General features: G+C 35.5%; 1 protein-coding gene across 3 annotated transcripts in view; it reads right to left on the minus strand.

The window, feature by feature from the left end:
* Positions 1 to 22,396, minus strand: part of LOC111046759 (LIM/homeobox protein Lhx3) — a 158,372-nt gene that overhangs the window by 10,416 nt on the left and 125,560 nt on the right. For 2 of the 3 annotated variants that reach the window (XM_039424732.1, XM_039424734.1), the window contains 4 exons: positions 21,286 to 21,460; positions 15,989 to 16,191; positions 13,945 to 14,128; positions 11,336 to 11,484 (listed from right to left, as the gene is read on the minus strand). In XM_039424732.1, coding sequence (XP_039280666.1) covers positions 11,336 to 11,484; positions 13,945 to 14,128; positions 15,989 to 16,191; positions 21,286 to 21,460 — 711 coding nt within the window. The remainder of the gene's footprint in view (positions 1 to 11,335; positions 11,485 to 13,944; positions 14,129 to 15,988; positions 16,192 to 21,285; positions 21,461 to 22,396) is intronic. The other variant, XM_039424733.1, reaches the window with a different exon arrangement.

The following is a 22,396-nucleotide window of genomic DNA, read 5'->3' on the forward strand; positions in this document are numbered from 1 at the left end:
TTATTTGGACAATTTATTTTATGAAATTGGGATGAAAAGAAGTTTTGGACTGTAGTCTGTTTCTTTGTCCTAAAGTTGATTGTAAATGATAAATAAATAAAAAAGAACCCCTAAAGACTGGAAAATAATTTTGATTCAATAAATAACTGACACATCCCATCAAGATCCATCACACATGATCAACTGAATATCAATCAAATTACCAAAAAATCTTCTCCTAGAAGTCAATCAGCTCTGTAGTCCACTCTCTGCATGCATGAATGATTATTTAATGCCACCATAATCAGTGACAAGTTTGATATAGATGATCATAATAGACAACAACGTTTGATTAAGCAAATGGACGTCCTAATAATAATTCACTCACCCCCGCACTCACCTTTTCTCTTTCTCTCTGATGTCTACTCATTCTCTCTATCACTCTCTCTCACTCACACACAGCTATCAATTCTTTCTCTCTCTGATGCCTACTCATTCTCTCTCTCTCTCACACACAGCTATCAACTCTTTCTCTCTCACTTTTTCCATGTCTCTCTGATACCCACTTTAGAAACTATGACAAATTAAACAAAGTTATTGCACTCCTATAAACGCATGATCGATCCCTCTGTGGGAAGCAAATCAATGCTTTCCACTTTTAGTGATGCTCTTCTCTCACTCTATCTCTCTCTCTTAATCTACCAAGGGATTACTAGTCAAATGGTGCCTCAGGGCTCCCTTCAACCCCCCTCAACATTGATGTCTCTTATTATTACTATGAGCATTATTATTACATATCACCCATGTATTGGTAGGAGAGTCACCTGGCTTTGGAAAACTGCATGATCAGACCCAATAAATAAAGCTAGTCGACTAAAAGAGACGTTCCATCCCTTGGGGTCATCAGCCCCCACACCTACCCCTAGACCCAAAATTATTCGCCACGCGATCGTGATCTACTAGTAGATAATGGGCTGTCCACCACTTTGTAACAGCTGTAAAACTGTGGCACATGTCTAACATAAAAAAGACTGCAACATCAGTGTGTGATATACAGATGATAATTTCCACAACATATCATTATTGACACGCAGATTGACTAGTGCATAAAAGTGGTTTTATTAATGTTAATAAGGTTGGCTTTCCGATGATAATGTTTAACAAATGTAATATATTTATTCACTATTATAGTTAGGTACATTTTCATTGAATACTGTCAAGAGAGCTAGTGCACGTAGGCTATAAGCAGCCACCTTTATTAGAGCCACCATAGCTATTACCGTATAAGTAATAGCCTAGTAAATGTAATATTGACTTAGAAAGGCAGCAGGATGGAAACATTCGGAATTGGAATAAGAATAATTAAATCAAGTTCAAAATTGAATCATTCCACTTATCACAGTACGGTAATATTGATAGTAAGTTAAAGTTCACACTTTGGTACCGTAAACCGGGGTGAAGTCGGACACTTTTTCAGGTTTTTTAAATATTTAAGTGGTTTATATTAAAATGATCATTTTCATACTTGGAATATAAAATCTACTGTTCTTCCCGGTGCTTTCTATCCCATTTTCATATTTGTACACCAACCCGTTTTTTTTTTTTTTAAATCCCAAATTGTGTCCGGATTCACCCCATGGGTTGGGGTGAAGTCGGACACAGGTTGTTTTGCATTTATTTCCGAATTCTGATGACACTAGGGGCTATTTCGGACACATATTTTCGTTTTAAAAAAAAACAGAAAACCCTTTAAAAATAATTAGAAGCATTTATCCATAAAATTCACTATTGAAATTTACTATAATGCAAAATCAATAATGCAAAAAATCAAAAATACAATCAGATAATATGAAGGAATGAATTGAACACAATCAGATAATATTAGTATACATTCTTAATATTTACAAAGTCTTCTAGTCCAGGGAACATGAACTTTTCTCTACGCAGTTTTTTGGGTTTCAGTTTTGTTATGATTGATCCCAGTGACACAGTTTCAATGTCTGGGATATCAGGAAAACTGAAAGTAATCTCCTTTTTTCCATCCTTCTTTCTTAAAAATCGAATTTCATATTCGGTGTTCTCTGTATCAAGGATGTTTTCGATTCTTCCAACATAAACTTTGTCCCGGTTATCTTCTTGTGTCACGAATTTAACAAGGACGAAGTCACCTTCAGCCTTGTGCTCATCAGGGATGTCGACCAGCTCTTCATGGGAGGTGCCAGCATCACTTTCTTCAGACTCAGATGCAAAGATTCCTTCCTCTTCAGCCATAACAGTTTGCAGGACGTTATTGTCGGTGTCATTATTCAAACATGTTGTTGTGATGCTCTGCCCTGGATGGACAGTCACGCGTTTCCCACGACTTTTAGGAGTGTCACCTTTTCGTGTCTCCTCCAACTTTTCTCTTAGAGCTTCGCACCAATTTGGTGAAGTATCATCTGCTTGCTTAGGTAGCTTCTTGAGCACCTCCTCTTTGTCTAATGGGATTAGACCAGTAGCCCTAAATCCAGCAATGATGTTCGCTCGAAGTTTGTCCCCCATGGATTCTATAGCTTCACGCAAAAGTCTGGGGAACACAGATTTTTGCACAGCACCTCTGTTCCTCTTCTTCCACTCTCCTAATGTGCTACGCCAGGCAGCTTTCATGCTTCTGAAAACTGCAACATCCAACGGCTGGAATAAGTGGGTAGAATTTGGCGGTAAGAAAACAAAATCAATGCCATTCAGCTTACACAGTCTTATAACCTCAGCTGAGAAGTGACTGGCTAGGTTGTCACCAATCAACAACTTTCTCCCCACTTTGTCACGAAAATAGACGAGGGCCACCGTGATGAACCATTCCTCGAACAGGCGCATGTCAAACCACCCACTCTTGCTACATCCATATCTCATTCCTGGGAGACCACCCTCTATCCAGGTGGGGTACAAAAATTGAGATTTGTACACAGTGAATGGTGGCAGTAGATCACCCCTCCCATTTACTGCCATCATAACACTAGTGGAGCTTTTAGAGTGGTCCATTATTCTTTCTGGACGGCGGCAGCCTCGACGCACAATTACTTTTTTGGATCCGGGGTCATCGGAAAAATTTGTTTCATCGAAGTTCACCCAATTTTCAGGTGGAATTGCAGCACTTCCTTCAGGCTCAAGAGTTTTGTCTAAGTGTTCAAAATAGCTTTTTACTGCCTCAGCATCAACTGCTGCTCTGCACCTCTTGATGTTCTCCGCGAACCTATTGGTCAGTTGGGTGTGTCTTTTTAAAAAATTCCAAGTCCAATCCTCTCCAGGCCTATTGTCTTTGAAACGCTTCACTACCCTACCCTCCCGGTTCAGAAAAGACTGCACAACATCTTTCACGTCTGCAGCGTGTAGTGGGTAACCCCACTCTGCACATACAAGGAGTCCATCCATCAAACATTGTTCATCATTGTTTGACAAAACAGGTTGTCCCCCCGGTTTACGATGCATTTGTCCTGAACGGCTTCTTTTCAGATAATCTGATAGCGTAGACCTTGGGACCCCATGTTTCTCTGCAGCTTTACGTATCGTTAGTAATCCAGTCTTCACCTCTCTTACAGCTTTTAGAAGTGATTCTTCACTATATTTCTTGTGGCCAGTTGGCCCAAGGACTGGCTTATATTTCCTTGTCATGTTGAAAACCCTTAAAAAAAAAGAATTTTGTCAATGCCTGAACTACACAATATTGACATGTTGTACTCCACAAAAAATATTTTTGCCCCCCCCCCCCCCCCCCCCATTTTAAAAAAGTAGGTCACGGTACGCCTCCGTACCACTAAGCTAATAATAATGAAACATTACACTGTAACTCATTTTATCTAAACATAAAATAATGAAAAAGTTCACAATATTGGCATGTTGTACCCCCTTCAAGAAAAAGTTATTCTACTCCCCCCCTCCCAACAATAAAAGTTGATCACAGTACACCTCTGTACCGACATGCATAGAATAGGTAATAAAAATGTAGGTACACAATAATGCATTAGCTAAACATAAAATAATGAAAAACTACACAATATTGGCATGTTGTACACCCCTTCACTCATAAAACATTTTGCCCCCCCCCCCCCCCCCAAAAAAAAGTTTGTCATGATACCGTATCTGTACCGCAATGCATAGAATAATGAAAAATTACGTTTGTTTTGACATTTAAACTTTAAACACCATTTTACAACCATTCTTGGCATGTCCGAATTCGCCCCTGAAAAGTGTGACTTTTCAGTATTTATTATATAAAAAATACTAAAAAGTCGAAAACATAGAATGTGAAAGTTTGGTTATGTAGCTGAGAATATGTATTATCGAAGAAAAATAAGTGCAAGCTTCAACTTACTTTGATATCGATGATTTGTGGAGGTTTTGATCAATATAAATGTAAATCAATATTTTTGGCACTTCAAATTTCTATTTATTCACTCGAAATATCACGTGTGTTGGTTCTTAAAACATGTAAACAACATTCAACAGCTTACTGCCTTCTCGAGTCACCACTTTTTGAGGTTATATCGAGTGTCTAATGCCTCCAAATTCAAAATCAGTAGACGCGGGTAGCTCTGTCCGACTTCGCCACAGTAGTCCGAATTCACCCCGGTTTACGGTATTATTTCTCAAGTCATGAATAAATGTAAATCATTTCCTATTTGCGTAAGAAATTATGACAAATCATTCAATAAAAGCTGATTATAATAATATATTATGTGTAATGAGCTAACTGAGCAGAAAAAATGAGTTCTTATAGAAGAATCAGCTATGAAAACATAACTTATTTATTTGCAGAGAAAGTCTATGAAGATCAGTTCTACGCACAGTTCAAAATTCCCGCTGTTCAAAGTAGTGTCGAGCGGACAGGTATTTGATTGGAACAATCATTTTGTGATTATTAGGAATATTGAATGATAATATTGATGATTGAAATTTGTATTTAGAGCGAAATTCATTATATTTCTCCAATAATATAATCTTTCTACTGAGTTTTCTGTGTCCACCATTTGCGAAAATCAAAACTGATTAGGTTGGCTTCACTGGTTTTCAAAACTGCATAAATACGAATTGTGTTTCTTTGATCTGTGGAAGTAGTGGTGTATCAATTTGATTTTAAAAGTGTTTTGTTTTTATATTGTGTTTATTCTACTTGCTCAAATCAAGTGCTATAACATTACAGTTGAATAGTTATTATGTAAAACAGATTTTTTCTAGAAACTCTGCTGTTCTGTGTGATTTAAATGCAGGTATTACCGATTCACTTATTTCAGTCCATCAACATCAAACAACTTTTGAACTTTATAATATTCCTATTTTATAGCCTATTATTAAATTATTATAATGACTAATCTAGACCAAGTGTTTACATTAAGAATACAATGCATTGAACAGAAATGCAAACAAAATCCTTGGCCAGGATAGCTGAAAGGACTAAGACGTTGCACTCTTCAGGCCCGGTTGCACAAAAGCCGGTTAAACTTTAACAGTGATTAACTCCACGAGAACCAATCAGAGAGGGCGTTTTTGAAAAGACGTTTCTAGTGGAATTAATCATTATTGTTAAAATTTAACCGGCACTCAGTCTGCTAGTGCTGCCTGGTCGCGGGTTTGAATATCCCATGAATAGCCATAAAAATTTAATCATCTGATCAAATCACTTTTGCATTTCTCGTAATTACTCATGCACAAGCAAAAAGATCATTATGGTCATCATCCGCAATAAAATAAATTGAAACAAAAACAGTACTGTTGTACTTGTAGTAGCCTAACTTTTAGGTGCGGATGCGGAACTTTAGTAACGTTTTTTGACAATTGGATAAATTATCAGAATAAGATTAGTTTGTTATCAATATAGAAAAAAACGATCATTTTCAAATTATTAAGCTCCCTACTTTTTGAGATAGACTATGATCGCCTAAAGTTCAAATCTCTTAAACAGATTATTTCAAATACGGTGAGAGATGAATAATATTAATGAAATTTCAAGTATACATTTTTCATGGTATTTTTTCATGAAATGAAGAGTTGTTTCTTCATAACATCAATTTTTATTTTCATTCATATATTGACTTATTTATTTCTAATTTTAATATAATGACTAAAAATATAACTCAAGGTAACTCGAGTAAAAATAGCTTGAGTTATTTTAGTCATTTTCAATACCGTAGGCCTACTTGAATTGAAAAACGTTATACATTCATTTTTAATACCACAAAAAATTACTCAAATTGAGTTAAGCTGCATTTACACCATAGTTATTAACAAAATGTTAATAACTTAATCCTTATAGATTCTATCAGATTGAACGGAACTTGACAAACACATATGTTCATCATGTGTATGATAAGTTATGTTCAATCTAATAGAATCTATAAGGATTAAGTTATTAACATTTTGTTAATAACTTTGGTGTAAAAGCAGCTTTTAGACATTTTTTTATATTAAAAATGGAATAACCTATTTTTTTCTAAAATTGACATTTTAAGGAAAATATCTTCATTTTATCAACAATACCATGAAGAATGTATCCTTAAAATTTTATTGTTTCATCTCTCATCAATTTTTTTTGAAATGATATATGTTCCAAAAATTTAAATTTTTGACGTTCATATCTCAGAAATCAATATTCTTAAATTTCCTGGATTTTTTTTGATAACTTAATGCCAGTATCCAAATAAAATATCGCCAGTAAAACGTTCTTCTAGCTGATCCCACAGTCACAATAATATTCCACCTAAGTAACGTTCTTATCACAATGTAGCTGTGTTCATTAAATGCGGTTTTATACGACGATATAATAGAATATAATAGACTTTATCGAATCACAATAAGCACTACATATAATGGAGCATTTCTCAGTAATATGTGACATGACAAAAAAGGTTTATATAATTACATAAAAACAAAGTGTCTATATGAAAAAGCTAATTATAATAATAATTATGACAATGATTGAAAGAAACTTCCGTCTCTAATCATTGTTGCTTGCGTCAAAATATTTTATTTGAAAGTGTCACCTGGTCATATGGGACATTAATCATATATTTATCTCATATTGATCAGGATTTTAGAGTTTTTAAATCAAAAGTTCAAAGAACAGTATTTTGTCTTTGAACAATCTTTTGTCATCGACAGAAAGATTGTTTATTTTATTTGTTGTTAATATTAACGTTAGCATCTTTCTATTTTTAATAACAAATGTGCGCTTGTGCAATAGATAGGAATACCCGAGATGGCTTTTATGTTTGGCATTGACTAAGTTTATATTAATACCCAACATTTATCTTTTTGGGGAGAGCTTGTTCGTTAGGACTGTGAGTAAAGTCCGGCTGATCCAGTGAAAAAGGATAGACCTGCTTCGTTTCATAATACAGTTATTCTGTCACAGACCGGCAGTTTGAAAATAATTTTATTATCAAGGGAGACAGGTTCTGAACCTATTCATTGGTTCATTTAATTTTTTTTTAATACTAACTGTAAAGTCGCGTTTCAACCAGTGAATGCCAAACATAAAAGCCATCTCGAGTACATATTTCTATCTATCGTACACGCGCACGTTTCTTATTAAAAATAGAAAGATGCTAACGTTAATATTGACAACAAATAAAATAAACAATCGTTCTGTCGATGACAAAAGATTGTTCAAAGACAAAATACTGTTCATTGAACTTTTAATTTAAAAACTCTTAGGCTATGTACACATGGTAGCGTCGCACCGCGCGGTGCGACGCTCGTTCAAAATTCTGCAGTTGTACACATGCGAGCGTTTTATACGCAGCGTCCACCTCCAGTTTAGCAATGGAAGTTGAAGAGGTAACATGTATGTGGCTTGTGTATCGTAGATATAAAGCGAGAAAACGAAGGCAAAGAAACTTTTGGGTTCACCCTATTTTGACAGATAAATTAACGCATTGGGCTTTTGTGACACTTTACCCTAACTTGAGGAAATACGAACCCAAATTTTTTAACTATTTGCGAATGTCGATTTCATCTTTTGACGAGTTGTTGGAGATCGTAAAAGACGACTTGGCATCAAGTTCTTGTTCTGTTCTTGTAATCAGGACTCGCCATATCCCATATGACACGTCGACTTTTTACTTCTTCTATAAACAATTCTGTGTCAAAATTGTTCATTTCCATGGCTGCACACTGAACAGAGTTGCTGTAAAATCACTACCCAAAACAAGTGAACTAGATCAAAACTGGCGTCCGACTGCTCTCATGTGTACAGTCCAACTGACTGTAGTGTACTGGGAACTGCGCTGTCGCCGCGCGGTTCAGGTTGAAAGTCTGGGCGGCGCAGTGCGCGGCGCGTCCAGATTTGAGTGAGTGGTGCATGTGGACGCTGCCATTAGCTCCATTGTATATCACACCGCGCGGTCGGACGCGCGTCTCAAACCGCGCGGTGCGACGCTACCATGTGTACATAGCCTTAAACCCTGATCAATATGAGATTAATTATAAATGTCCCATATGACCAGGTGGGAGAAGTTTTGTTATCATCAACAAAAGTAGGAGAAGTTTTGGTCAATAGCCTGTTTTTTCTTATCTGACTATTGTTTATTTTTTTGCTCTATCAAATAAATTTGATAAGAAGTGATATTTTTTTATTGCCAAATACAAGAAATATTTTTACAAATAAATATATTTTTACAAATATTGTCAAGCAGAGTAGATGAAAACGACCCTTGATGAAAACAGAATTCTATTATTCTATGTGGAATAGATTTTTCACGGTAATTTCCCCACCTTTTTATCTATTTGAAATCAACCAGTTGACTCATCCTGCCAAAAAAGCGCCACCGGCAACATATGACGTGGATGAGCACCCCTAATTAGATCCCCGATAATGTACGATAATCTGCCGACTCCAAACAGCAGCTTTTTATACGAGTGTGTGTGATCTATACGATGAGTGCATTTGTAAATTGCAAAGGGTGTCACCAGACGGATATTCCACCCTTGTAAAATGCCAGGGAAGGGACCGACGTCACGCTAGAAAAAGCACCCCACATAACCTTAATGCATGCTAGAAAATTTAAAAGCCAGAAGGGCACTCCATCGTATCGCACGCGCGCGTCAGGTGGTCGAGAGTCCTAACCGAACCTCTTCAAACCGGAAATGTTTTGTGTGTTTTTTCGGTGTGTTAGGTGGAGTGTAAATAGTAAACCCCTTTATTGAGTTGTTCTACAATCAATTAAATCTGTTATAACACACGTGATCTGGTCTGTGATTATGTAGCCTACTGTCAACATCATAACTGAAGATTTTCTGGTGAAAGATAGCTATCAATAGCCTACATATTATACGATACGACTGTATAAGTTTGTTTGGCTGTCTAACTGTATCAGAGATTGACAATGGTGTAATAACAGAAACCGATCTTTCTAAGTATCAATAAATCTGTGGTTTTTTGACAATTTCGTAGTCTTTTTCATTCAATTAAACTGTATAAGTATAGCGTGTTGTTACTTTAGTGAGATATGCTATGTGAGGTCCACGTTATAATGGCAGTATTTGATTAACATTAGTATAATAATTATTTCATAAATTTCACATGAAATCACTTGATAGAGCAAAGCTCCAGTGATGTATGGAACGTCAACCTCATATAAATGGAAACAATGAAGAATTAATTAATAGATGAATGGACGATACATATTACATGATACATTTTAGGATACATTTTATTACATTTTAGGGTATGTATAGCATCAAGTTTCAGTGGAGATTTTTCCAAAAAATTCCTCAATTTTATTTGGGCAAATATTCGAGAGACAATATTATTATTTAATAAGGGTTTCTTTGAAACGATCATGGGTTACACTGTCTTGAATTCTATGTGGCAAAGCATTGAAAATTTTTATCCTCATGTAATATTTATTTATTTATTTATTTTATCTATTTATTTAATCATTCAGAATTACACAACTTATAGAAAAGTACCACAGGCTTATAAGCCCAAAACGGTTCCAATTCTAATTTATACAACAGTCCGAATAATGTAGCTAATAGGTTATGTGTCACTTAACATTCATCAATTAAACACTCAATTTACAATTCAAAACACACAAAAATAATTTTTAAATTAAAAAAATACTTTTAAATTAAATTATTCACAATTAATTAGAAAATTCCAAACTTTGAAAAACTATAAAATTTTGAGACCGAAAAGACAAACACACTATTTGTGTTTATTTATGTATTTATTTATTTATTTATTTATCTATTATTTATTTATTTATTTATGTATTCATGGAGACAACAGGTGAAAACCCCATTTTGCCTCCTTCACACTATACAATAATTTCCAACTTAATACAATTTTCAATAAAAAGAAGATAGAAAATATGAGAAAATAATAAATTATGAAAATAGCCAATTATCAAATTATGAAAATGAAATAAGATGAAAAATTATAAAAATAAGTAGCTAATTATAAAATTATGAGAATGAAATAAGATGAGAAATAGAAGAAATATACAGAATATAAGAATGAATATGGGCCTTTCTTGATTAATGTGATTATATGTAATGTGACTATATGATTTGGGTAGATAATATAAAATATGTAAATTTTCAAATAAATGAATAAATACCTCTAAAACGTGTACTAAATAAGTTACATGCTTCACCCTTCCCTGACCAAAAAGATTACTATAATATCTTTGTTTATAATTTTCCAAAGCAGTTAGCGTTACCCTCTGCAAATTTGTAATATCGTTTTCTAACAATGTTACAATATAATCAATTGACAAAATATTTAATCTCAATTATGACAATTTATCATTTGATCATAGAAAAAACATTTTCTTGACGAATACAATATAATTGATTATTTAAAACAAGAATGAAGAGTTATTAATATTATTAGATAGAAATACTAGGAAATTGGAGTGTGCATCTCACCAAATATCACAAGCTACGGAGGTATGTAATTGTATGCTACAAATTCTCAATTCATGTTTTTTATTAATAAATATGCTTATTGGATAACTTTTTTAATTTTCCAGAAGACAGCGTCGCGGCGGGATGATAAGTGAAACTCGTCTAAAGGAAATTCCAAAATTTTATTGAGTGAGTAACACATGGAATGGTTATTTTTCATTGAAATACACTTACTTTATGCTTTATACTTTAAGTCATACCAAAGACAATATCGCCCGGTTGAAAAATTACCACAACTTTCAGAAGAGTGTACCACAGTAGTAATAGATTGTAGCCTATTGATATCAAAATGAAGAACCATTTGATTTGATTTGAGTTTGATGAATGTTTTTTGAGAAAATTCTGTACGACGTCTCTCTTGTAGCATAACGAGAAAAAAATTATCTAGTACATTTTGCAAATTACTCACCATGAGAATGACTGAAATTGGAATCGAGGTCCACTTTGAGGTCATCTTTGGAGTCATGGCGGGGCGATCCCCCACCCTTCATCGACCGGAAGTACTGGCTCCATCTTGTTCTTCCTGCATCCTTCTTTAGTCGTTTCTCTTTCGCTCTCCTTCAACAATAATTTAAGAAATAGATTTATTGAAGCGAACAAATAAAATATTGTGTGATGACCGATGAGTGAACAATTAATCACCTTCAAGGATTTTTAGATTTGTTGTAATCATTCTGTTATGTCATGAATATTGCACTCATGAATATAGCACTAATATGCTATTTCAAATACCGTTCCTCAGAACCGCTCACCATTTCAATTCCTACCTAAATAGACCAATGAGATTGTACAATAGACTATTAAACCCATTCCTTGACCCCTTCTATGACCGCCACAATACATTCAGAAAGTCTTGTGAAAAATTATTCTGCTCAATTGATGAATAATTTATTATTCTTAAGCTCTACTAACTTTTTTTTTCAAATGTTTCTTCTTTCTTAGTATAATGTATAACCCTATAACCCTCTACTAACTTTCTGGAATCTAACCCAAATATCTCTCTCCTCTAATCTTATTAGTTATACTGAATCGTGAATATTTAATGAAGTGCGATATTATTTTCTTTTGTTTTCTTTTTTGTATGTTAATTGTAATGTTATACTATCGTATATGTCATTAAGGCTCGTACTGGAGTTTGTCTGTGAGCTTTTCTATATTTTTCTTGGAATAAATAAATAAATAAATACAGAAGGCTTAATTTAGTAATATTTGTAATATAAAAATCCTTTCAATATATTAGGTATATTCAAATACTCTGAAAAAACTAATGACTGTCTCTGTGAGTTATACTGGACCAAATTATTACAAGCGGTTTGTAATAAAACAAATGATCCTGTCTCCTTGAATATTATGGATTCCTTTGGCAATCCTGATAGAATATTTTAGCAAAACTTATAACAATAACTGTAAGCGTTATTCTGGTCAGATTGCATGCGGTTTCTAACAACAACAAACAGTTCAATATGTAAAGGTTTCAGGTGGAAATTTTTATTGAGACTGTCAACATTTATTAAAAATAACAATAAAAAATGTAGCTTAATCATAAATAATAACATCTTAACACTCACTAATCCCAGTAATTTTTGGTGAAATGTATTCTATCAATTGCATTAATTTCTTTGAAAATAATAGTTATTTTTGTCTATCTAAAATGAAAAGTACAGTTTTCAAATGTTTGTTTCCCCTCAAAAGAAAAAAATGAGGTACAGTTAAGGTACTATAGTAACTTTAGACAGTAGGTGGGGGAAAACTGAATTTGAATATGATGACTTGCTACTCAACCAATGATCCATTTATGACAGTTCAAAGTGAATCTTACTATAAAATGTAAGAATAGAGGAATCACTTTCAAATAATTAGATTACGACATAGCAGTCTGATTGACTGCAATCTTTGCAGAATACTTTCAAGTATTTGAAAGTGATCATTAACAAGCAGTTAGTACTGTAAAGAAAAATATGAAAAGAATTAGAAGAAGCAATATGACAATAACCTCTAGCTGAAAAAACAAAGGAACGGATGAAAATATATAAATACGGAGGTTTGATCAGCTGCCAGCACAAGGAAACCATGCATAGTTTATTGATCTTTACGGCTGCTTCTGTCCCTAGGGATGACTTCCGGCAGATTCACTTTAAACTGTCAGAAACCCCAATAAATAAGAACAATAATACTCCCCATTTAATCAATGCTGCCAGTGAATCTCACAAACAGGGGAATTCATATTTTCGGGGTATAGTCTACTATAAGCCTACAGTTCACAAACAGGGGGATACATATTCGGGGTATAGTATATATAGTATATATAGGATATAGATATAGTATATATGGTACTGTAGATTCGAAACCTGCCCTTTGTATGATCAACCGCACTGTTAAGTGCATGGCGATTTGTGTATTTGATTAATTAGTATGCCAGTCCTTTCCAGTTCCCATCCCTCCTGCTAGGTTCATTCACTCTGTGCCAAGTAGGATGAGGGGTCATGTATCCCTGTTTATTTAGAGTAGGGGTTGTTGTTGGAGATATTATATATGGTGTTGTCTCTGTTGTAATTTGTAATAGAATAGGTCTTGCTGGTTTCCATTTTATTTATTTATTTATTTATTAGAACAGTCACAAACACGATATTTGGAAAGAGAAACAGGCAATTGCCCAAAACTTCTTCAATTCCTTGATTTTGGCACATAAATAGTCCAAAGTGAGGTTAAGTTTAAAATTTCTGTTTTCACTAAAGATTAACACTCATAAGATGAATTTTGAATTTCGAAGGGTTGATAAGAGCCGGAAATAACACTAAACAATCCGAAAGTTTCAATAATATTGAAATAAACTTGAAATTTTGAGCAGAAAAATTAAAACTACTATCACTGCAACTATCAGCTGATTTTTTTACATGTCAGCATTTTCCTGCTTTCTCTTTCATTCTACCTATTCCACTTATAATGTGTGTTAGATATCCAAGCTTACTGATAGTAGGGGTTACTGTTGAATAGATAAGAGGTGATTAGTTAGTTTACCTGTTCTGGAACCAGACTTGGACGACCCGCATGTCGAGGCCCGTGTCCTGAGACAGCTGTTCGCGCACATGCCTGGCCGGCTTGGGACTGTTGTTGTAGGCCATCTTCAGCGTCTCCAGCTGCTTGGCGGTGATCGTCGTTCGCGGCCGCTTGTTCGGCTGGTCGCCGTCCAAGCATGCGCCGTCTGTCCAATCAAAAACCAATTTATTGTCTTGCCAAAAATTCAAATAATACAAATTTTGATATGTAATCAAGGGTCTCCTTGGAATCAACACTTATACTTGAATTAGCAGTTAACAAAAACCATAAGTTCAGAAATGGTATTGTCTTGCAAAAAATTCAAATATTACAGATTGATAAGTAAAATTGAGGGCCTCCTTGAAATCAACATTTATACTCGATTAAGCGGTTGATAAAAACAGTTGCGCCATTTCACCAAACTGCTAGGGGGGCAAAACCCAAGAGGTAAGGGGGGTGGAAGGAATACCATCAAAGGATAGAGGGTCCTGGATTTTCCCCATAAATGTTACTTCCGAAGATGTTATTATATGCTTCATTTTTTCCAGTTTTATACAAATGTGGTTGAAGTATCAATACAAACATATACATTATTAGTTATTAAATCATGAAATATTTATTAGAAATATAGGTCTACAGAGAGGCCCTAAAGTAGGAATACACTGAAACAGATTTCCTAAAATAATGGAAAAAGATAAATTTTTCTTTTACAATGACAGTTTTATTGGGATCATATTCAAGTTATTGGAGAATAACTTCCAGTTAAATAGCTAAAGAAACATTAAGCTATTCTCATAATTTTCACCAACTCTGTACATACATTTTTGATTGTCTGATTGTGCCCTTTCTTTTGCTTTCACTGTGCCATCTTGCAACTTGTTAATTCTCACGTTGGGGTCTATGCAATAACTCACTTATTGTGCCCTGATCAAAATATTATACCCATTCTATATTCAAGCTTCAACTATACCACAGAGAAAAATATATTCTTTATTACTCCGTACCCGTATCCATACTTTCAAGGCAATTTTGCTACATTGTTGATACTGTGTAGAAGGAATTATACTACTACTGTTTAAAAAAGTATTAAATCAGAATGAGATTCTGAGGATTCGTGTAGATAGACCCGTATTTTCAATATTTATCTGATCCTTGGGGGTCCTAGGCCCCCCCTGCACCCCTAAATGGCGCCCCTGGATAAAAACCATACGTTCAGAAATGTTATTAATTGTTTTGCAAAGAATTCAAATAATTCATATATTCACATGATGTAGTCTCTCCCCTTTTCTATCTAGATGATAGCTGGCTGATACCGGTATATTATGATGTAATATTAACTATTCATTCTCAATCAATGAATCAATAATTTCATTCAATTCAACACAAATACATAGAATAAATAAAAATACAAAAAATCACAATCAAAAGTAAGTTTCTAATAAAATACAAAAATTGTCAGAAACAAAAATATAGAAAAATACTGAAACAATAAATTACCTATTATTTCTTATTTGAGATAATACATTATATTTTATTCGCCAAGAAAATTTATTTTTCAATGATTGAATATTTCATTTTTATAATTTAGACTAAATGTTTTGTCAACAAATTATATTTCTACATTGTTGAAAAACGATTTGGTGGAGCTAGAAGAGGATGTCGAATGATAGACAAGGATAGCAGCATTATAGATATGATGTTGAATGAGTAGCGGGGGCAAACCGTTATCATGAGTTTATGGATGATTATAGAATGAGTTTCGGGGGCGTACCTTTAAGGGTACCGTACGGATAGTACTATCTGCTTTGTCGAATGTTAGACAAGGATAGCAACACCAATTTTAATCAAGTACTGCCTATATAACGTGGACCTCACTATAGATGTGATGTTGAATGAGTTGCAGATGCATCTTTGTCATGATTTTATAAATGATTGACTGGCAGAAGCATGATTGACTGATAGAAGCATGATTGTAAAATGAGTTGAATGAGTTATCATGAATTAATGAATGAGTTGCGGGACATACCTTTGGTCTTGGCGGCCTCGTAGTCGGGCTTGCAAACGAGCTTGCGGTCCTCCATGAGGTAGAACTCGTCGCCAGTGTTGAGCTGACGACTGCACATGACGCAGGCGAAGCAGGGCAGGTGGTAGACATAGTCATGTGCGCGCCGCACCACCTGCGTCGGCGGAATGCCCAGCTCACAGCCGGCGCACTTGGTGCCGAACCTCCTTGCAACACACCAACATCAGTTAGACACATTGCATCTTATGAGAGCATTCACACGGAATGCCCAGCTCACAGCCGGCGCACTTGGTGCCGAACCTCCTTGCAACACACCAACATCAGTTAGACACATTGCATCTTATGAGAGCATTCACACGGAATGCCCAGCTCACAGCCGGCGCACTTGGTGCCGAACTCCTTGCAACACACCAACATCAGTTAGACACATGCATCTTATGAGAGCATTCACACGGAATGCCCAGCTCACAGCCGGCGCACTTGGTGCCGAACCTCCTTGCAACACACCAACATCAGTTAGACACATTGCATCTTATGAGAGCATTCACACGGAATGCCCAGCTCACAGCCGGCGCACTTGGTGCCGAACCTCCTTGCAACAAACCAACATCAGTTAGACACATTGCAGGATGAGGAGAAGTAGGAGAAGAAGAAGAAGGAGGAGAAGGAGGAGGAGGAGGAGGAGGAGGAGAAAGAAGATGAGGAGGAGAAAGAAGAAGGAGGAGAAAGAAGAGGAGGAGGAGAAAGAAGAGGAGGAGGAGAAGAAGAATTGGGAGTAAAATGCTGAAGAGTAGTAGTAACCATAGTGAAGTAGCGTATCACTCAAGGTTGGTTTGCTACTCCAGAGAGATTCCTCACGACCCGAAAGTAATCAGAATGGGACGAAAGGATCCAAATTTTTATTCTATCTTCCATCTCATCTTCTCGTACGCATCTTCATCTTTGTCTCTTGACCCAAACACATTTCAACCTAGGGTATGTATGTACAAACAGCGAGCGATCAGGCGTTCCAATCTCTGTGGCCCACGCTCATTCTACGGACAAAATGGCGGCGGTCAAATAAAAGGGTTCTAGTTGAATTTCTCATTTGAAGATAAATGAAAGAAAATAAGATACTCAGACAGAGAGTTTCAGCTTCAGTATCAATGTGATGAGCGTCTTTCTTTCTCTGTCTATTCAATAATATTGACATAATTTTTCATGTATTCAGTTTCCAAGAACCAAAGACGTTGAAGAGGTAAGGTCTTTGCCAAGGTCTTTGCCAATCTTTAAATCTGACATCTTTAAGGTCTTTGACAAGAACGCCGAACTCGGAACGCCTGTGCACACATCCTAAATTATTTAAAACCACAGTTTCGTGTGGACAGAGTATTTGGCAGAAAACAAAACAAATCTGGTGTGGCACACTCACACAACTCTTTGCCGTTATGAAAATTTCCATTATAATTTAAAATCAATCAGCTGACTAGATCAATTCTGCTGTCTCTTCCAGTGAATGATTCTTTCATTGCCTCTCCCATCAAGTTAGCATTTGAATAATCACATTTTCTCGAATTTCAAGCTTATTTTCAATTTTAGATGAAAATGTTACTGGACATTAATTTTAAAGATTTCCATGCTCAATCTTCTCCACTTGAAATTTTTCGTTTAGATTGTATCTGAAGTCTGAAGCCTGATAATTGGAAATCTAAAATAAAACTTTGCATATATGGGGCAGAGCTCCTGAAATTTTTACATATATTGGAATTGTGGCAGTTGATAGAGCTTATCAATGACTATTTTAGGTATAAATTTCATCAAAATCGTTGTAGCCGTTTTTTGAGAAAATCGTGAAAACTCTACTTTTGACATCATTTTCGCCATTTTAGCCGCCATCTTGAATTGCATTTGATCGAATTGTTCGTGTCGGATCCTTATAGTGTAAGGAAGGACCTTAAGCTACAAATTTCAAGTCAATCCGTTAATTGGCAGATGAGATATCATGTACACAGACATACATACACTCATACACACACACTTACAGACCAATACCCAAAACCCACTTTTTGGACTCTGGGGACCTTAAAACGTATAGAAATTTAGAAATTGGGGGTACCTTATTTTTTTCGGAAAGCAATACCTTCCTTACCTATGGTAATAGGGCAAGGAAAGTAAAAAGTTAGAAAATTACAATCTAATTAACATTCTATCTCTTATGCCTTGAGAAACGTACATTGGTACAGAGAAACACTGGGAATATTTCTGTTTCCACAAAGTATCCGTGCAAAATGAAATTGAAACGGACTTGAAATTGAAACTACAGCCACACAGCAAATTGCGAATCAAAAATTTATGAAAATTGAAAGAACTGCTCAAATGAAACATTTCATTACTACCCTGTCGGTTCATTTTATCAAACAATTTTTCACACTGCAGTATTCCTGGAGGAGTCCATTCCTACCCCTCAACCACCCTTATCTTCAATATTATCTGAATTTCGCGATTTTTTATTCACGCTCGAATTGATTAAACCTGATAAATTATTCAGTGCGGCGCTCAAAGAAGAAGAGAGATGAAAAGTGGCAGAGTAGAGAGGGAAAGAGAAAGAAAGAAAATGAGAAGAGAATTGAAGGGTATCATCTGATACCATCCTCTTCTCTGTCCCACACTACAGAGAGAAGTTTTTTAATTTGCAGAAGCCGGAAAAATACTGGGTGGAGTGATACTAATTTATTTTCAATTGGGAGAATCACTGTTTGATTTGAGCATCTTCAAACATTGAAACATGTTCACGAATTCATTGCTTTTTCCGACTGATCTTTTCATTTCTTTGCAATGTGAAGCTGAGTGTAATGTAGTTATTTAGAAGAATTTTTCAAGTTGCGTCTCATATGAGATTGTTGGTTGCTCAATTTTTGTAAGAAATCTCATAATCATCTCATTTTGTTATTATATTATATAATTTTCATCTTTTGTAAGCTCTTAATGACTCGTATGAATTGAATCGTATTAGCAACTCTTACCTGCGAACAAGTTTTTCCTTGCAGGTGATTGGTTTCTTGTATTCTGGTTGAAAGTTTTTTTTGCATATGTTTTTTCTTGAAGAACCAATAAAGAATTCTTTTAATTGAATTGAATCAAGCATAGAATGAAGTGTGTGTGTAGGCCAACATACGAATATGAAATTGAAAACTGTCACAAACTTATTACTACAGTATTTTCGAATTTACTCTCGTATAAAACTCTCAATCCCCTACAGTAAATTAATTAGTGTTTGCAGACGTATGGACTTGAAGTTCTCTTTGCAGATCCCTTTATGAGACATCACACTTAAAGGTGCATTTTCATTTGTGCGTAAACTTCCGCGTAGTCGACGACGACAAGCATTGTTGACATTCATATTGTCCAAATTTCAAGTGTGCTAAAACAGCTGATCAAATAACTGAGTTTACTATTCAAGAATCAAAACATTTCTAATAATATCAACATATTGCCATTTAAAAGTATAAACTTAACCTCCCCCATTAGAAAATAATTGAAAACAATCTTTTAGGCTATTTAGACAAATTGAAATCTACCCAATCTGAGATACTCACCCTGTCGCGGTCGACGACGGCATTTACGCACGGTGAGCGTGAGCGTGTACTAGGTCGGTGGAGCGGCGCGGCGCGGCGCGCAGGAGAGCGGAAAATGGAAGGTCCGTGCACTACGAGCTCGTTTTGGACTAGTTAGTCGTGACGTAGACTTGTCAATTGCGATTCGAATTAAGACGTAGTTTTTGAAGTAAGAGTTCTAATTGATGCTGTGAATAACAAATAGTGAGTAGGTTTTTGATTTTGTATTAAAATCTTTTAAATAAGTGCAATATTTCTAAAGTTTTTAATTTATTGTGATACATTCTGTGATTCATTTGGAGTATAAAATCAACCTTCAAAATTCAAAATTTTAAATCATCATTTCTGGACCGAAAATCAAGTAACGAAGCAGTGTGTGATTACATAACCTTATCTTTTGGACAACATTAACATTTTATCAACATTTTTGGAGAGAAATAGTACAGGCTCAGCCTAGTTTTTCCTCCAATGTCATAATTGTATTATGATTATAGTAATTTATACAATAAATGAATGAATGAAATGAATGAAATGAATGAATGAATGAAATGAATGAATGAAATGAATGAATGAAATGAATGAAATGAAGTCAGTTCTAATTCGAGGTAGTGATAAAGTGGCAGATGTGAGTGATGGATGACTCTAGATGAAGAAATACTATTTTTGGTAGTTGTGGATGAAGCAAAGAAATAGGAACTATCAAGGGATAAAGAGAAAATGTTGGTACATCCGATTAACTTACCGTAATCGTAGGTAATTGATTAGAATGTGAACTGGAAGACGACAGAACAGCAGGCTGTTTACTAAAGCATAGGTCGGAAACAGCCGAGCCCTCACGAAGTTACCCGAGCGCGGAAAATTTCCGACTTGACTTCTGTGAACTAGGAGCGCGGCGCGACGCGGTCCGACCCCGAAAAGTCCTGAGACTTTTCGAAATCCGCGTCGCACCTAGTGCGTCAGACCCCTAGGCAGTAGGCACCTTGTCAGGCACCTAGTGCGTCGCACCCCGCGTCAGTCCTAGTGCACAGAGGTGCACTTAAATTCTCCGCGCCGCGCCGCGCCGCTCCATCGACCTAGTGCATGCTCTACTTTACACACACGTGACAAGGGCCATGACTCTAAACGTGTCACGTGCTAGGACGCCATTATGATAACTGTATTTTTCGAAATTTAACTTCAATGATAATCTATTTTTTGATTTGATTGTATGGTATGAGATGTTGTGGTATTTTTCCATAATTGAAAGAATAAGACTTTGATATTGTCAATTGAAAGTTTATTCAATTACTTTATGTTAATTGGTTTAATCAACAGTGCATAAAAAAGAACTTGATACCAAAATATGTGCTTCAAATATTAACATAGTTTAATTTCATCATTAATCCATCCATTCCCACTAACAAATTTCATTCTCCTTCCCCTATACAATCCCAACACATAACCTAAAATTGAATTTCCTGTTCCTCCAATAACAACAAACTTATTAGTTCAGCTGAAGATGTGGTAGGTTTTACCATGAAACCTGGTTCTGAATTATAAATTAATTTTCGAATAAATAAAAGTGGTATTGACAATATCAAAGTCTTATTCTTTCAATCTATTTTTTCTCAATCTTCTCCAATTTCCTCACAATGTTTTTCAAAAGCTATAGTATAGAATATATTAGTTAATCTGAATATAAGTGATAGAGTGGGCATAGATACTGACTTGAAGAAGTCCTCCTTGCAGAAGAGCATGCCGTTGCGCGCGAAACACTTGTCGGCGAGTTGAGCGCCGCACTCGCTGCACTTGAGGCAACGTGCGTGCCACGTGCGTTCCAGCACTTTCAGGATAAACCGGTCCAAGATCAGTTCGTGGCAACCGCCGCACTTGGGAATGCTAGCTGCAAACAAATCACAACAATCCAAGTCTATTATTTCAAGCGTTCACAAGCTCGACATAGTAAGCAAATGCAGTATTTTAAGATGAAAATCCCGCCAATTAGAGCCAAAATCATGGCAAGTGGCTGACAGGGTCAAACATAGTATTAAAATACAATTTTATTTTCAGCCAGCCAAAAAAGCACAAGACAAAGTCACACAAGTAGAACATGAAATAGACAGTCACACATTAAGAGACACATTGTTACTATTACATTGCTATTTAGATTACATTTCCAAATATTACAAATAACATTGGGTAATATATTGGGAACCACGATTTCGGAACGGGTATCAAAGTACTAAGTAGACGTGCTCACTCTTACCCCCTTTTCAGAGAATCATCTATATTGCCTCTGCGCCATTTATATGTACCGTATTCAAAGTTCTTTCCATGTTCTTTAGGTTAAGTGGCAATCGAGGTGCGGATGTTGCTTATAATTCAAGAGGTAATACTAGAGGGTTTATAATTTCTCCCAGATCATATTGCAGTCTCTTTCAAAAGAGCTTCGTTTTCTTGGGACCTAAATTTTTCAATAGCCTGCCCGTCGAGATTAGAAATTCAAATAATCTTTAATCTTACAAATATAAATTACACCTATGGTTGATGGATCATTCTCCGGTTGAGATTAATGAACTTTTTATCATTCTTAGATGAATCACCTTGACAGTCACTTTTTTCAATTATTTCAGTATTTTATCAATGATTATTATGATTTCTCCATGGTGTGTGTGTGTGTGTGTGTGTGTGTGTGTGGTGTGTGTGTGTGTGTGTGTGTGTGTGTGTGTGTGTTGTGTGTGTGTGTGTGTGTTGGATGAATTAAGATGATTAAACTTAATTAAGATGAGTATTTTCATTTGAGTTTACAATAAGCATTGAGTTCTGAATGTATTTCACT

This window comes from Nilaparvata lugens, chromosome 3, assembly GCF_014356525.2.
Source record: "Nilaparvata lugens isolate BPH chromosome 3, ASM1435652v1, whole genome shotgun sequence".
Lineage (NCBI taxonomy): Eukaryota > Metazoa > Arthropoda > Insecta > Hemiptera > Delphacidae > Nilaparvata > Nilaparvata lugens.